Source organism: Oenanthe melanoleuca, chromosome 1A (genome assembly GCF_029582105.1).
Source record: "Oenanthe melanoleuca isolate GR-GAL-2019-014 chromosome 1A, OMel1.0, whole genome shotgun sequence".
NCBI lineage: Eukaryota > Metazoa > Chordata > Aves > Passeriformes > Muscicapidae > Oenanthe > Oenanthe melanoleuca.
The window spans coordinates 23,558-40,410 of NC_079334.1; the positions used below are offsets into that span (position 1 = coordinate 23,558).

General features: G+C 41.8%; 1 protein-coding gene across 2 annotated transcripts in view; it reads right to left on the bottom strand.

Moving 5' to 3' along the window:
* Nucleotides 1–16,853, bottom strand: part of PDE3A (phosphodiesterase 3A) — a 190,845-nt gene that overhangs the window by 5,170 nt on the left and 168,822 nt on the right. Inside the window, exons 6-13 of one of the 2 annotated variants that reach the window (XM_056515200.1) lie at nucleotides 15,455–15,569; nucleotides 12,895–12,980; nucleotides 12,297–12,466; nucleotides 11,242–11,379; nucleotides 6,738–6,849; nucleotides 5,374–5,487; nucleotides 3,749–3,948; nucleotides 1,402–1,605 (exon numbers count right to left, since the gene is read on the bottom strand). In XM_056515200.1, the coding sequence (XP_056371175.1) occupies nucleotides 1,402–1,605; nucleotides 3,749–3,948; nucleotides 5,374–5,487; nucleotides 6,738–6,849; nucleotides 11,242–11,379; nucleotides 12,297–12,466; nucleotides 12,895–12,980; nucleotides 15,455–15,569 (1,139 nt within the window). Of the gene's footprint in view, nucleotides 1–1,401; nucleotides 1,606–3,748; nucleotides 3,949–5,373; nucleotides 5,488–6,737; nucleotides 6,850–11,241; nucleotides 11,380–12,296; nucleotides 12,467–12,894; nucleotides 12,981–15,454; nucleotides 15,675–16,853 lie in introns of both variants that reach the window. The other variant, XM_056515195.1, reaches the window with a different exon arrangement.

Sequence of the window (16,853 nt, forward strand, 5' to 3'; positions counted from 1 at the left end):
GACCCGGGATACTGTGCAATATATTTAGCTATCTAACAAAATCACTGGCAAAAGCAGGTGAGCTAACCCCAGGCTGGAATTAACAATATGGAAAAGGAAAAATAAGTAAAAACCAAGGAACATTGAGATGAAAAATGTGCACATGATGCACCTGTTTGGCAGCATTTACTAGGAAAGCACACGAATAAAATCTTTCCATAACATTTTTCAAGAAGTTGATACCTATTGGTGTATAAATATAAATGACTATAAAATACCATGATGGCTTCATTGCAGCGTGAATATGTGTGTAATGAGCTTATTTCCCTGCTTGATCTAAGTGTGGCTGAAACTATGTATTCCCTTTTTCCTTTTCTCTATTTCCCCCATGTCTCACAAGAAAAAGTGGTCCATCTTATCAGCTACTCTAAAATAAAAGCAGAAAGGTTGGAAGGGACATGAGATGCAGCAGTGCAAAAGGAGCTCAGACTTTTTTGGACCCACAGACCAGTTCTCTGCCTACCCTGGACCACATCTAGGGCCTCTCTCTACAGCTTCTTAAAGCCTGACAAAGTGAGAGATGTTACAGGGAAATGGAAAACAAAACCAGGTGGACACGTGGAGGCTTCAAAGTGTCAGCACACGGATCCAGCCTAAGTGATGCCACAGGAAAACATTTTATCCATGCCACCAAAACACCTGGGCAGTGCTGGGTACAAAACACACTGCTCTTGGGGGTTCCTCACAAGGAACAAGAAGGCAGTAGCAGCTCCAAAGGCAGGTATCTAGTTAGCATGCCAACAGCTCTGATGTGTGATGGGGTCTATTAAAATATCTTAATAGGAGGTGATTTTCAGTAAGTTAGGTTGAAACTGTAAACAGTTTTTAAGAATGGTTTCTCAGGGTTGTGATCTTACAGCTCACATGGAGCAGGCAGGAAAGATCTTTAGTGACCTTCCCCTGGAAAGAGAAAGACCATGCTTTCACTGCATTTGAAATTAGAATGCCAAAACTGTTCTGATTTCTGTGTTCTGATAATACAAGAGTATGACTAAATCAGTAAAAATTCACTTAAAGTAGCCAGTATGGAAACTTGGTAATAACAGCTTTGATTTTTTAACCCAAGTGCTTTGCTAAAAGGTCTAAAGTGCCAGTGAACAAGGAAGCAATGTTGAAAAGTAGAATGTAAAAAATAGTATTTTTAGCCTTAAAGCACTTTCTGAAAAGAAGTAAATATGTATAAGGAGAAAAACTGTGTCACTGACTTAAAAATCATTAAAACCGAACAGAAAGGCCAGATTAACATTCCATATTTCACAGCAGCCAAAAGAGCATTCAGAGGAAACAGAAACCCTTTTTGCTGGGTGCCACCAAGGCCCACAATCATTTCTGACCAGCCCCAGGATCCCAGACTGATCTCACCTTGGCGTTGAATTTGGCCACGAAATCGAAGTGTTTCTTCAGGTCAGTAGCCAGAATGGCCTCGATGACGAGGAAGCGGAAATGCTTGAACTCCACGTGGTCCAGGTTGGCCAGGAAGTTGTACTCTGGCCTGGACATGAAGAGGTTCCAGGCAGCAGCAGCGTGGTGGTTCTCCAGCACGGAGCGGTCGTTGTACAGCACGGCCTGCGGGCAAGGAGGGACTGAGCAGCAGCTGGGCTCAGCCCCCAGCCCAACCTAACCTGAACTAACCTGAGCTAACCTGAACTAACCTGAACTAACCCAGCCCAACCTAACCTGAACTAACCTGAACTAACCTAAACTAACCCAGCCCAACCTAACCTGAGCTAACCTAACCTAAACTAACCCAGCCCAACCTAACCTGAGCTAACCTGAGCTAACCTAAACTAACCCAACCTAACCTGAGCTAACCTGAACTAACCTGAACTAACCTAAACTAACCTAAACTAACCTAAACTAACCCAACCCAACCTAACCTGAGCTAACCTGAACTAACCTAAACTAACCCAACCCAACCTAAACTAACCTGAACTAACCTAAACTAACCCTAACCCAACCTAACCTGAACTAACCTAAACTAACCCTATCCCTAACCTAACCCAACCTAACCTAAACTAACCTAACCTAACCCAACCCTAACCTAACCCTAATCTAACCCAACCTAACCCTAATCTAACCCAACCTAACCTAACCCTAACCTAACCTAAACTAACCCAACCTAACCCTATCCCTAACCCAACCTAACCTGAACTAAGCTAAACTAACCTAAACTAACCCAACCTAACCCAACCCTAACCTAACCTGAACTAACCTAAACTACCCTAACCCAACCCTAACCTAACCCAACCCAACCTAGCCCTAACCTAGCACTAACCCTAACCCAACCTAACCTAAACTAACCTAACCCAACCCCTATCTAACCCTATCCCTAAACCAATCTAACCTAAACTAACCTAACCATAACCTAACCCAACCTAACCCAATCCCTAACCTAACCCAACCTAACCCTAACGTAACTCTAACCCTAACCTAACCTAAGTCTAACCCTAACCTAACCCAACCCAACCCTAACCCACCCTAACCCAACCCAACCCAGGGCTCAGGGAGCACAGGGCTGTGCTGCCCCAGCTCAGGATTAGCCTCTCCCCAGGCACTGCTGTCCTGGCTAAGTGCACTGTGCAGCTGGGTCCATGCACAAACACAGAAACAAGGGAAATTCACTCTGCAGCCTGAAAACACACACTCAGCCTGACAGACACCTCACTGCTAAAACCCCAAATTGCTGCAACCTTTACCAAAATAAGAGGGCAATTCCGTCATAAAATAACAAGAAAATTATCTTTTCCTATTAATTTATTTTCAGACTAGAGTCAATAGGTAAACCTCCTTTTCTGATGTTTACAAACACAGAGCTATAGCACTTGATTCTTACAATTAGATTTAAAGATAGGACATTGTCCCAATCTATTCACCTGGCCAGAGCATCAGAGCTCCTGATCACAGAAATGCATTGCAAGGATGAGAAGCATTACTATCAATTCATAGACACAAACTGATACCAGTGACTTGAAGGAAGCTTGGTTGGAAGCTGGGGAGTAAATCTAGAATTTCTGTATCCCTACTTGACCTGCCACCATTAAGATATATTTTTTTTATTTCCTTGTCCATAGAAGTATTTTTCAGTATAGTGTGCTGAAGCCAGGCAGGTCAGGCATATAAAGTAAGGAAAGATGATGTCATAATTAAGCCAATCAAGTGTGACTCAGAATTGCTGAATTCAACTCTCAGGACTAGCAGCAACTTCTGTGTAACCTTAGGCAAGCCTCAGTTCTACATTTATAACACTGAGATTATTTTCCACTTTCTGCCTCCACATAATTTCATAAAAAGACTGCAGCTGATCATATTCCACAGAAACAACAAAAAGTGTGTTATGGTCATGCACAATTAACTTGCAAAGCACAGTCAACTACATAACTGGGATTTTTTATTTTCTTTAATCTTTCTGTGCATTACTTGGTGGAATAATTCTTCCACAGTTACAGATTCTCTATTAGTCAGCAGAGCTTCACCTTCTTCACTGACACAGTTCATCAGTACCTTTCTAAGAGCTCTGCTAACTGAGGGTGTGTAAGAAGACTCTTCCCAGCAATCCCCAAGTGAAGTGATTATTTCTGTCACTTTGACAAGCTGTTTCAAAGTACTTGGCAGACTTGTGCTTAATGGAAGCCACAGGCACTACCAGCAAGGAGAAGCCGTCATCAACACCTTCCAAAGTGAACAGCAACACTGCCTGAGGTTCATTTACCTGGGGAGCACTGGTTGCTACCAGGAAGGCATTGGTCCTGCCAGGGTGATCATAGTCATGCATGGCTGCAGCTACATAAAGAGCCATCAGCTCCAGGGCAGGGATGTTGCCAGCCAGGCACCCATAGCTGTCATCTGTAGGTGTGTATGTCTTGGAGAACACATAGCCCATGTGGCCGTGAGTGATGCCACTGTCAGAATCTGAGCAGAAACAAACAGAGGAAAACAATAAAAAATCCAGAGCCACTGCTTCAGTGACCTGCTGTAACAGAAGCAATAAAGCAGGGAGAGAAGGAGCAGATCTACAGTAAGAGTAAACACAGCTGACCTCAATGCTTTCTGTGCCCATGATGCAGTACAATAAGGCAAACAAATGGAAAGGAACAAATTCTGATCCCACCTGGGGATCTTCCAGCCAGCAAAACCTAATCCCAAACAATGTAAGCTACAAGCAGTAAGTCATGGATTCACAGCCATGCCGGAGCTTTGTGGGAAACCTGATCTTCCCACTCCTTCCTCCAATTTCTTTCATCATGTAGACAAGTCCACGAGACATTGATAGTCCTTAAAGCAATGGACTAGAATTCATTAGTTAAATTACAGTGTGTGTTTTGCAGTACAAATGTCTAGACTTTGGATGTTTGCTGATAATCCTCTTATCATCCTCTTTCTGAAGCATCTTGAGCTTACCTGTCAGAAACAGATACTGAGATGCTTCCCTTATTTAATCTGAACAACCTTGAATGGATCTTGCATGCAGCTAAATAATGTCTTTCAAATAAAAACCATCCAAAAGCCCCAGAACTCAACCCCTCTCATTCCACCTCACCTACAAAGACACTGAAATCCCTTGCTAATAATTTTTTCCAGGAATAAAACCATTAAACACCACACAAAAAACCACCACCAAAACAAAAACCCCAATACACCAAACAAAAAAACCAAGCCAAACCAAAACAAACAAAAATCCCCAAACCCACAAATTCCTGCTTTTCCAGCAAGTCTCTGAGAACCCTAACAAAACACAGACAGCTCCTCTAGTTGCTACAGCTGAACATGGGGAAGTTAATATAAAAATGCAAGAAGAACAACTTCCTGCAGTGAGCAATCATTAAACAGAAGAAGACTGGTCTTGTAAAGCAATATGGTAACAAATATTTTTATTTGGAGATAGTGAGGAAAAGCAAAGAAAACTTCCTGCCAGCCAAGCAGTGGCAAGTGCATGGCACTATCTGCCTTCCCCAGAAACTGTAAAATAGCAAAACAAGAAAGGGTTTAAGGATTTAAGGATTTAAGTATATGCTGCCTCTGGTACAGCACTGAAAAGCACTAGTAATACAGGGGGTTTTCCTAGAAAAAAACCTTCTGCAAAAATCAAATAGTAACAAAGATCTGTCCTTAAAGGTGACCACAAAGGCTTGCATTCACACATCTTTAATGCTGAAGTATTAGGTTTTGGAGGAACAATCCCACTCCCTTCGAAGTTACACAAACACACCTGAACACGTTCAACATTCCCTGTGCTCCTGAGCTGCTGCACCTGTCCCAGGCTCAACAAGCTCCGCACACCCGCAGCTCTGCCTCTCTCACACTCAGGAGAGAGCTGCAGCACAGAGGCTGCCGTACCTGAGTCGCTGGCAGAGCCGTGCTCACTGAGGACAGTGGGCAGCCCCGGGATGGGCTGCGTGGTGAGGAACCAGACGGCGTGCAGCACGTCCGTGGCGTGGATCCGGTTGTGATCTGTGGTGAAAGAAAACCAGCCAGCTGTGAGTCGTCAGGGTGCTCCTGACACAGGGACTGCAGCCCCATCTAGTGGGACCGTGGGGCACTCGGGCCAGCAGAGACAAAACCAACATCATCTCGAGCATCACAGCTCTCTACCTTTTCCACAGAAATGAAAGAAAGGAAGATAAACGATTTTGTATTAGAAAGAGATTCCTCTTTAGTAAAATAAAAAAACACTTAAGAAAAAAACCAAAGAAATAGAGTGCTGGGCTCACAGAAATCCCAGAGACTATCAATAGTTCCATGTTTTAATCAGAAAAGAATAGCTTCAGTAGAACAGACTGTGGGACTTCCACCTCTGATCTCCTCAGGCTGTAATCTCTGCTTTAGATCCCTGATCAGTTCAAACACAAGGAAAGGATCAAAACTGGATCTCTCACTTTCCCAGAACACACTCCAAACCACCTGGCTGACAGCACTTTGAAGTAGCTTTCCTTAAATCCTTCCCCCTGTAACTGCTCCAACTGGTTTTTAGTATTTTGGCAGAGAGACTTCTTATAATGATGTGTCCCACATTATTCTGTGAGTGCAGAGAAAACAAGGTAGTCTATGTTCTTCACTGCTGGCTTTATCTGCCAGCTAAAGGGGGCAAGAACTCTTTCCTCCTGGGAAAACAAGAGTCTTTGGCAGCTGGAGCACTTTGAGAAATTTGATTTGAATAAGTAAATACACTGGGGGTGACTGGAAACAGGTTTTTCAGTGAATAAATGCTTTCCACTGAAACATCAGCTGAGCTGCAGTTACAGAACAGGGCTCACTCATGTATTTGGCATATTTTTTGTGATCATATTTGGCATATTTTTTGTGATTATAAAGCTCATCTCCTTTGGCAGCACTGCACTGCTGCTGTATAAAAGTCCAAGTCCCCCCACTTTAGGAGTTAAATGTTTCAAGAACCTCCACCTGGGGCCCTGGAGTACACTTGCATTACCAGGAAACAATCTTTACTTGTAATAGCTTTATAGGATTTCTGGCTTGTGCAGATTTTGCCAGAATTATGAAACAATGTAAAAGATGAAATACAAAGAAAAAAGATGGCAGGCTGTGTTTCAGCACAGCATCTGCCTAGCCATCCATTTGGTCATGATGTACTAGAAGAAAAAAGTAGCTTTATAATGCAAGAAAAAAGGCTTCAATACACATGTGTATGGAAAATCCCCAAAATTTCAGGGAAGCTTTGTTATCTGCCAGGATTTTTTACTTACAAGGTATCTCTCGGTATCCACACTCCAAGGCATGAAAGTAGTTCATAAATTCCCTCACTGGTATTTTAAAGGTTTCGAACAGCCCCATGTCTTCAAAAAGCCTGTATGATACCTGAAAGAAAAAAAAAACCAACAAAAAACCCCATGCTGCTAAGTAAATGAGAAGAACTCTAGAAATTAGATATTAAACTCCTTAGGCTGAATTACCCTGTGAAAATCTGCTTTCCTAGTAGTATTTCCTCAAATCCTTGAGTCAAATCAATTCCCAGAAAAGGAGGAACAAGCAGAGGCCTGACAGGAGGGATCTGTGTGGATCCTATGTACTGTATCCTTGCCTTCTCTCCAGTTTTGAAAGTAAAAGGATAAAAATGATTTCAACAGGACATCAGAGGCAGCAAACAGCTTAGGAGGCAGAGGTGCTCTAGGCATTCCTGCCCCAAAGATGACTGTAAACATCCAGGAGAGGATGTGCTGGGAAGGAGAATGCAATGGCTGAGTGAGATGCTCAGGAAAGATGAATGCTCAGACAGCAGCTGATGCAAAATGGGAACTTCTGAGGACAAGTCTGAACTTGACATACAAAACAATGTGACGCAGGAAAATCACTGCCTGATCTTTTCACTTCTTTCTCACATTGGACCCTAAAGCCTTGCAGGACCTTTATTTATTTACTGCTGTTAGCTAAATTCTGTCCTTTTGATGCCATCTGCCTGGTAATGACCTGCCTAGAGCTAAGCAACTTGAAGCACTTTTGGACTGATGAGTTCTGTATGGCAAGAAATGGTTACAAATTAGACTGTGCTTTACCCCTGAATCTAAATCAAACATCTATCCACACCTGCTTGTGTCTGTATATTTTGTCTATAAACTGGGACCTGTGAGCTGCACCTCAAGTTTGATGAACATCAACTCCAAATGTCCTGCTACTGTGGGTTTTCATGGTAAAAATAAAGAAAAAGGGATACAAATTTGCAGCATTAATGCTCTTCCTCCTGCCTCTCCTTGTGGTCATTTCCTAGCAGGACAAACCTGCCTGTGAACCAATTCTGGCCAAGCACCACGAGAGGCAGTGATGTGCAGAGGCATCATGAGCATCTGTCCCACCCAGGAGGCTCCTCAGTGACCAGGGGGTTCTGCTCTCACTGCTGCTCCTGCCCTGACTCAACTACTGAACCACAAGACAAGAGCTTAGGATAAAAGGTAGGGCCTGTAAAAGGCAGAACATTACTCTCTGAAAACCCCATGGGATCCCCCTGATTTAGACAGAGTGAACACAGTGACCTTATGTGTAATTTGGATTGGAATCTGCATAGAACCCTGTTTATGTCTCTAGAATCATGGCTTAACTGTATCAGCTGGGATCCAATATTTCACCTACAGACAGATGAATCTTACATTCTAGTTTTAGGTCAGTCAAATGTAAGCCACTTATTTCCATCAAAACATCTCTGTATAAAAAGAGGAATCATAATGGAATAATATTCAGCAGGACCAAATCTTACTGATCTGCACTGGCAGTAAAGGACAGGTGTCTTAAATCAAGCATGTCACAAAAGTATGTTTTTCCTCCCCTTGGACTTTAGGGGTTGGGAAATTTCATAGTTGAAAAGAAGAAAAGTTGGCTGTGATGTGTAGCAATGACAACTGCTCCCTCTGACTTGGAGTAAAATGGCATTATTGTCTGTGGTCATTAGAAAGCATAAACAGCCAAGCAAGTAATTTGGCCATTTTAATGAAGGAAGGAAGGGAAGGAAGGAAGGTTATTAAAATGGCTAAATTACTTGCTTGGCTGTTTATGCTTTCTAATGACCACAGACAATAATGCCATTTCCCCTCCTTCTCTCTCTCAGCAAATAGGGAGGAAGAGGGGTAAAAACAGGCCAGAAAGAAGAGAAAAAAGGGCACTGATGTCTTCCCCAAAGTCAACTAGCCAAATTTTTTAATTTCAAAAAACCCCCAAACACAACAACTGTGCAGTTGTTTTTTTTTTTTCCTTCCTTGCTCTTGATTAAACATGTAAATGTGCTCTTCAGGGACCAACTCAGAGCCCTGCAGGGATGTCACCCTGCCCTGACTCTGCTCCTGTCCTGCCAGCACAGGAGCACCTCCACTGCCCTCTGTGGCCAGGAACAAAAGCTAAACCACAGGTTTTAGTCTTACAGGAGCTACAACAGGAGTGTTCAGTGAGACTCAAGATATTGCTGCATTTCATGGCCTGTTCTGAAGCAACAGCTCAGTTCTGAGAGCTTGGCTCTTTGTTTCTGAATGAGACCAAATGCATGCTCCTCTCCTCCCTGTCATGAAATCTGTCACTGCCACACGTACTGGGCTTGCCATCCAGTTTGCACAGATGCTTTCATGCTTCCTGACCAGTCTGGGGTCTCTTTATATGTCTAAATCAATTTAACATCCCACAAGGAAGGAACAGACATCTCAAGCAGCTTCTGAGATGCTAAGCCAGCATTTGCTTTGTAAACTGAATGCTTCCCTAGAGGCATGTGTCAACTTTGCTTTGTTCCATCTCATAAATTTAACCTAGCAGGGCAAACATAGTTAATTCAGCTCTTTAATTTACTTTTATTTTTGAATGGTTTAGTCCATTTCATATCAAAATACAGGGAATAAATCATTAGAGCTTTTTTTCCCCCTCTGTTAATAATAACCCAGGGTTTAAAAATCAAACTAGGAAAGAAAGGTGCTTTTAACTGAAGAAAAATATTTATTTATCTTAGTTTTCTGATCTCTGAAAATAATTTAATTAGCAACATCTGAGTAGGTGGGGGCAATAATGATCTATATTTTGTGAACAAATTTGACCTTGCTACATTCTGCTGTTAGGGAGAGGGAGTTATTATAAACAGCTGATACAGAAAATGTTGGATTCTCATCACAAATATTAAAGCTTCTCTATTTTATTTCACAAGCCTCATTTTGTGGAACTGTGAAATGGATAACATGTTGAGAACCTGTGCAAAAAAGCAGATTTTGGGCAATAGACTGAGGAGATTTGGTGCAATTTGAGGGAAGCACAGAGGACTTGTGTCCAGACCCCATGCAGCTTGGTAAAGTGCCTAGAGCCTACAGAGCCACCCATGTAAAACCAGAACAAATTTTGGCCCATGCCTTTAAAAGAAAGTTCTGGTTTTCCTTATGTTTCATTCATCATTCTATTATCATTCCATGCTATTAGAAAAATGAGCAGTATTATCTAGAAGAGCATTTCAATCACTCACTCGCTGTCTAGTGCAAAACTGCCTCAGTGAGCAACCCTGAATTTATCCAATAAATATATCCAATATCCAGTCTGCCTGTTTCTGTAAAATGAACCTTGATGCTTGGCAGGCTGGTCAAACACAGATGTTGCTTGCCAAGCTGCAGAACACTAAAAAGCAGACCACAGAATAAATCTGAATTCGTGCCATCCTTTTCCTTGTTGACCACCAGATAAGTGAATCCAAGTGAATAACAGGTGACCACCAAGGCACTGTGATCTGATCCAGCATTCCCTGGAGCTTGTTAGACTGGAATCTGCCTGACACACTAACCCCTGTACTTCTGGGGGGTGGGGTGATGATTGACCCACACTGTACCAATTAACTTTCTCTCTTCTTTCCAGCACTCATCACTACATAATGCCTTGTAAAGTGATATTCCTTCAGTCAGACTCTCTTGGGCTTTTTATCCCTTTCATCCCTAAATAATAATAAAAATAATTACTTGACTTTCCTGTTTAATAATCTTCAATATTTTTATAAGAAAAAATGACTAATTTGTCAGTGTGCCAGGAAAAGGGGCATAACAGAGTAGAAAGTTCAGCCAAGCAAGTGATTATGCAAAGTGACACTAACCCTGCTGGGTAGAGACAGGCTGTGTCAGTGACTGAATTAAACCCACAGGAAGGAATAAAAACCTGAGAGCTGAAAGAACGACTTCTAAGTTCTCCCATCCTGACCCACAGCAAATTAGTCTTCCCTATGTAGTATTATATGAATTTTCTCTCAAAGTTCTGAGTCTTTAAAAATGAGGGAATATAGCAAGGATTCTTTCCATCCCCACTTCCTCAGACCCTGCTTTCTTTCCTAGCCTGAAATCTGAAATCTTTAATTTCTGGGATCTTATACTGAAATCTTCAGTATAAAAAGAGGACCAAAACTCTGCATATCTTGCATCCATTGAACATATTTACTGTTTAGCCCTCCCATGCTAAACCCAAAGAGCTCAGTAAGAGCTGGAAGCATCTCAAGAGAATATTCAGATAAGCATAGAGCAGAAGGCAAAATAGGTGCATGTTTCTTTTTTTCTTTTGCATTTTTAAATTTAAAAATAAAGACATTCAAAACTAAGGAATATAATGAGACAGAGTTCATACTGTCAGCTTTGAATTAGGTGTCAGGGACCACACTTCCTTGGATATTCAGCTTGTCAGGACAATGCCTTTTAACATGTCTGTGTCTAAATCTGCCAACATTCCACCCAGACACTGCAGATAAGGGACAGCTCTCACCTGGCTGAGAATCCGACCGCATTTCTTCCCAATTTTTTCCACCAAATCAAAGATTGGGAAGTTCCAACTATTTAGCTGCTCCATCAGGGGATCCAAGTTGTCCATAACCAGAGGCTCAGGAGCCAGTACAGGCTTGTCCTGTGGCAGAAATCAGAACAAAAAGGATTGTTAGTGCAGTGAAGCATTTCAAGCAAAAATTTGTGCTCTTAAAAGCTGAGGTCCATTAGCATCTTGTGTAAGTCAGTGGTACTTTACTTGGCTCAGAGTAGCTGTCCTCATTTCTTGCAGCCCTGCAGCTACTCACTCTCCTTTGTAATGTTTCACTTGAATGGATAGCAAATTCTGTTTATGAAACAGCAGTGTCTGCACTTAGCACTGAAATTCACTCATTCATTCACTCATGGGAACCATTCATTCACTTCCAAGGGAGTCTGCCTTCATTGTGAAATTCACTGTGGGACAGAGAGAAAAGCTCTCAGTCTGTGCTTTGCATCAGGACCCATTCACTGCACTAACATGGCTAACAGAGCTCAGTCCCAGTGAAGACTTGTACTCCTCAAACTGAAACCTACCTGTTCCTCAAGGTCTGCAAACAAAACATGGCTTATGCCCCTCCTTTCCCATTTCTCCCTTTATACTCCTGGAATTTCATTTCACTTAGAAACTGGAGAACTTTTCAAGCAAAATGCCTTCTCTCAGTGTGTCCAACTCCAACAGATTACAATAAATTTTTCAAGAGCTCCTGCCAACTTCAGATTATTAATTCAGTTGTACAACAGGCTGTGGACAACTTAACTAAAAACAAAAACTTAACTAAACAAAGCTTTCCCTCTGCATCTCAAGCAGGCTCACAGCTGAATGCTGTGAGACAATCACCACTTGTTCACCACACTGCACCATTTGCTGTTTAAGACATGCACCTACAATAACATCTTGCAGCACATTTTCCTTCTGTGGGGATCTGGGGTTTTGGCTAGTTTGGCTTTTATTTTGGCTTTTTCCGGCCCCAGTGTCAGCATACACACAGCCTGTTGTGCTGGGGAACTCAGAGCTACCTCAGGTGGTGTCAGGGGATGCAGGATGATGGTCTCAGGGGTGTAGGACCTGCAGCTGGGTCCCTCCCGTGGCTGCTCCTTGGAGCAATCGGCGTCGTCATCGTTCTGCACGATGTCACTGCTGTCACTGTTGTTGGTCTCGTAGTCAGAAGTGGCCTGAGCAGGATCATCTACAAACACAAATCACAGAGCTCGTGGTGTGAGCAGCAAGGGTTTCATGGAAGTCATCCTGTGACCTTCTGAGTAACAGGATCTCTGACTCATAATGCATATTGCTGCTTGGCTGCCTCTGAAGCCGGGCAATCTGTCCAAGGACATTAAAGATAAACCCTGCAGAGTGTAAAACATGGCATCAGGGAATGAAGAAAGAGAAAAACTGAGAACCATTGTCAAAGCAAACTGAGGAAAACAGTATATCCTTTATATTGTAACTCCACGAGCAGTTTGCACACGCACACAGAAAAGGAAAGGAGCCTCAAAGACAGTTTGTATGGACTCACCTGTGTGTGTTCTCCTTTTCTGACACACAAGCTCGCCTGCCCTCTTAGTGGATGATTACTGAATCTGAGGGAATGAGGTGTTTTTGACAAGGAATTACCTGCTCTGCTCAGGGTGTGTGTAGTAGCATCATTTTTATTTAGTGTCCCATCACCAGCTTCTATTTGGTTGTAGGGTCTGCCACAGCTGAAACACATCAAAAACCCAACACAATATGAAGAACCACGTGCCTCAGACAGTCTTGTGTAAAATGATTTCCTGCTGGCAGTGGGAGATTATGTCATACAGTATAAGCCATGGTCCAGGGTGTGTTCTCCAGACAAAATCACAGGAGAGTGCTAAAGTTTTATTGGATCTTGGGACAAAAATACAGAAAGACCTTGGATTAACTGCCCACCATCGTTAAATTTGTGTTTTCAACAGTAAATCTAAACTATGTGATTACTTTAAATGATTTTGTTAAAATTCTCTAAGGATACCAGCACAAAATAAATCCCCTAGTTCTGCACTATAGCTGCCCTATAAAGATGAATTAAAATTATGAAACTGTGCCAGAGTCCCATTCAATCTTACAGAATTCAGTTTGAACACAGTCATGATCTGGCTTCACTCTTCTTGCTTAAAACTTGCATATGTTCATCTTAAAGAGGGAAATTATATTTTATCATTACTTCAGTGACAGCGTACCAAGTACATAAGAACCAAGAGGGCAGAATTTGCTTCATCATATCCAAACAGAAACACTTTTTTGGAGAGATCACAATATTATGACCTTTTAAAATGACTGTCTCTTCCCTTCCATTAAGAAGCTTTATTCCTTGTGTATAATTCCCTTTAAACTCTAAGTACCAGCCTGACATTTTAACATTTTCTCTGGTTTGAGTCAGCATTTTGTGGCATATCTTATATATAACAGTCTTCACAAAGCAACTATTACAGAATTTTTTGGATTGGTCAAACTTTGTACTGGAATCTTTGTGCCATTTTAAGTTCACCATATAAAAATGGCTTAAATCCTGAGCCAGCTAGCTTTTGACTGAGTCACCCAAACATATCCTGGAGCTTGGTATGCCCTGCAAACATCCTGAGTTTCAGAAAGACTTTGAAATAAAAATGCTAATCTCTATTCAATGATACTGTAGTGCATAGGCAAGCAAATAAATCCTGTATCAGTCAGGCTGATGAACAAGATGAAAAAGGTATTAATTTAATTACTATCTACAACAACCTTGCATTGATTCTTTTTTGACATTTGTGATTAACTGTTCTTTTTAAAAGAAGGCTTCCAGAAATGAATCTTGTGAAAGAACAGTATTTTGTTGAAGTGGTAATAAAGGCACAGCTTAATAAGACTGCAGCACCTTTATGCCTTTATTTCTGTTGTGTAATATGGTGTTAATTTCAAATTAATCTGTCCAAATCCCAATTTTGGTATAGTTTTGGAAAACTCTTAAAAGCACTTAAGTTTCTCTTTAGCTGTCTAAATCCATCTCAAAAACCCGTTTGGACCCTACTGCAAACTCCAGGGAGGATGGCTCCCCTGAGCAAACTTGCAGTCTCAGTTTTGACTTTCTCCCAGCCACTTCCCAGCCTTGCACACAGCACACTGAGACACATCCAAAGGCATGTGACTGAAGTCAGAAACTAAAAACCATTTCCAAAGATAGTCAGGCTTGATAACAGCCCTGCTCTCTGCTGGCTGGCCACTATGCTATGACCAAAAGTAACATCTGGTGAGTAAAGCAACCTTGGAACTGCACTGGAACAGGCTTGGGAACACCAGCATTTCCCACTGTTCTGAACATATTGCACACTCCAGTAATTTGATTTAGCAACTGAATCCTTTCTGCAAAGACAAGCACAACAACTTTCTTTCCAAAATGCTGATTTTGCAAAGCAGGTCTGGTCTGTGTTACCTAATATATATAAATATATATAATATAATATATAATATATAATATATAATATATAATATATAATATATAATATATAATATATAATATATAATATATAATATATAATATATAATATATAATATATAATATATAATATATAATATATAATATATAATAAAGGGCTACTTTAAAGTAAGAAATCAAACTGTGTTACTGGAGCTCTTAGCAGTAGAAAGAGCTCATCTGCAGTTGATTTCTGAAAAAGAAATCCCCCCAGTACCTAATCTGACTGCCTAGGGAAGACAGGATCCACACCTCCTGAGAGAAGGCTCAAAATTACAGAGTCTTCAGGCATTGCTGGCCCTGGCAGGCAGATTTTTCTATGCAACATCAGGTGCCTGCTGTGGAAGACCTGGTCTGTGACCTAAAGGTGACTGCTCATGTCTAGGGCAGGATTCCAGAAAAACAAGCTGCAAATATGAAATCCACCTTTGGGATCTTCAGTTGTTGACAAAGAACTTATTTAGCACTCAGTCTGTCCATATGACAGGAGTAAAAGCAATAAATATAGCAATAAATATAGCCAACACTCTTCCACTTTAAAAGTGTTTTGTAGCATTCATCTACACATTTACTTAGGTACTCTAAACCTGAACTATCAACACAAACACTGCAGTAAATCACAAGAACTTGTATGTGGGCAATAGAACATGTTCATGAGAACCATGTGAAATGATTCCAAGGCATTCCAAAGGATCACCTTACCTGCTGCAGATGATGGAGGGGCTGATAACAGGGTCTGACAGGGCAGGAGCACTCTGAGTAGAAGTTAAGACTTTGTGTGGCCTTAAGCCCTGCTTGGTGTCAGTGTCTGTAGGCTCTGGAAATGACACAGAAGATGTTTTTCCAGTAGGGCTCGTGGCAGGCGTCCCCTGAATCGGTGAATGGCACGGGGAGGTGAGAGGTGAAATATTTGGTGGGATACCTGGCCAAGGACAAGAAGAGTCTTGTCAATTAACAGAAGTGGCAGATGGTTCTACTAGCTCACCATGCAGAAATACTCTTCTTGAGATGCACCAGCACAGTCCCCAGAATCAAAACAGATAACACAGTACCCATCTCCACTCTGAGCCAAGCCCAGGGCTGTCATTACTGTCCAGCCTCCATTACTATCAGCCACTTGTACCTGCTGAAGGTCTGGCTCAAAATACAAAGCATATTTTCCCTGTTGAGCAGGATGCACTAACTGGACATGAAATGAAAGACAAGCTCGTGGCACTACTGTTGGTATCAACGTGTTCTGGTGACAGAGACACACAGCCCCAAACAGGCAGCTCCCATCTGCAGTTCCTCTGTCACCATCTGTAAAGCAGGGTCAAGGAAGGCTTACACACATTCCCAGAAAATTTGCATTTCTACGTGTTTGAAGACTAGCAATAAACCAAAAAGAGCAATTTTTAGTAGCCATACATCACACAAAACACTGTGCTTCTGGGGCCACTCCTCACAGATTTTGGCCTTGATCTTCAGCTTGAGTTTATTTTTCAGTACCTGTTGCTCACTAAGAGAGACGTGCAACCTTTACTGCAGCACATGGCACTGCACACCTGAGCTGGAGTGTGGAAATGCCAAAATCCACATGTGCAGCACCAGCCAGATGCAGCTCTCTGTCCCTTGCCAAGCTGAAATGCACCAGCCAGCCAGAGTTTAAACAAAGTGCTGCCTTCTCCTGGAACCCACCTGACAATTCCTGTCTCAGACAAAGTGAGACTCCAAGAGCAGAGGAGCAAACTTAATCCATCTTAAAAGGAAATTCACGGAAATTGAGTTGCCTCCTGCTCTGAAGTTTGCAGGAACTCAGCCCCAGTTAATTTACCACATCTTCAAAGCCAAAAGGTATCAAGGCCTTAGGAACTCAAACAGGTTTTATGTTTGAATTTTGCCCTCTATCTAAATGCATTCCAGACACAATAATTATCTTAAAATAAGGCAATATGTAGAGTTAAGTTTATGAAATATTAACCTTGCTGGATATACATGTACAGTTCCAGTGTTTTTCTTCTGATAGCAACTTACTGTGACAGGAGGCTAAAATACAATTTACTGTTGACAATCCAAGAGTTAAAAAAAATTCTGATAGTTGCTGTGCTGTAATTTGGAGATA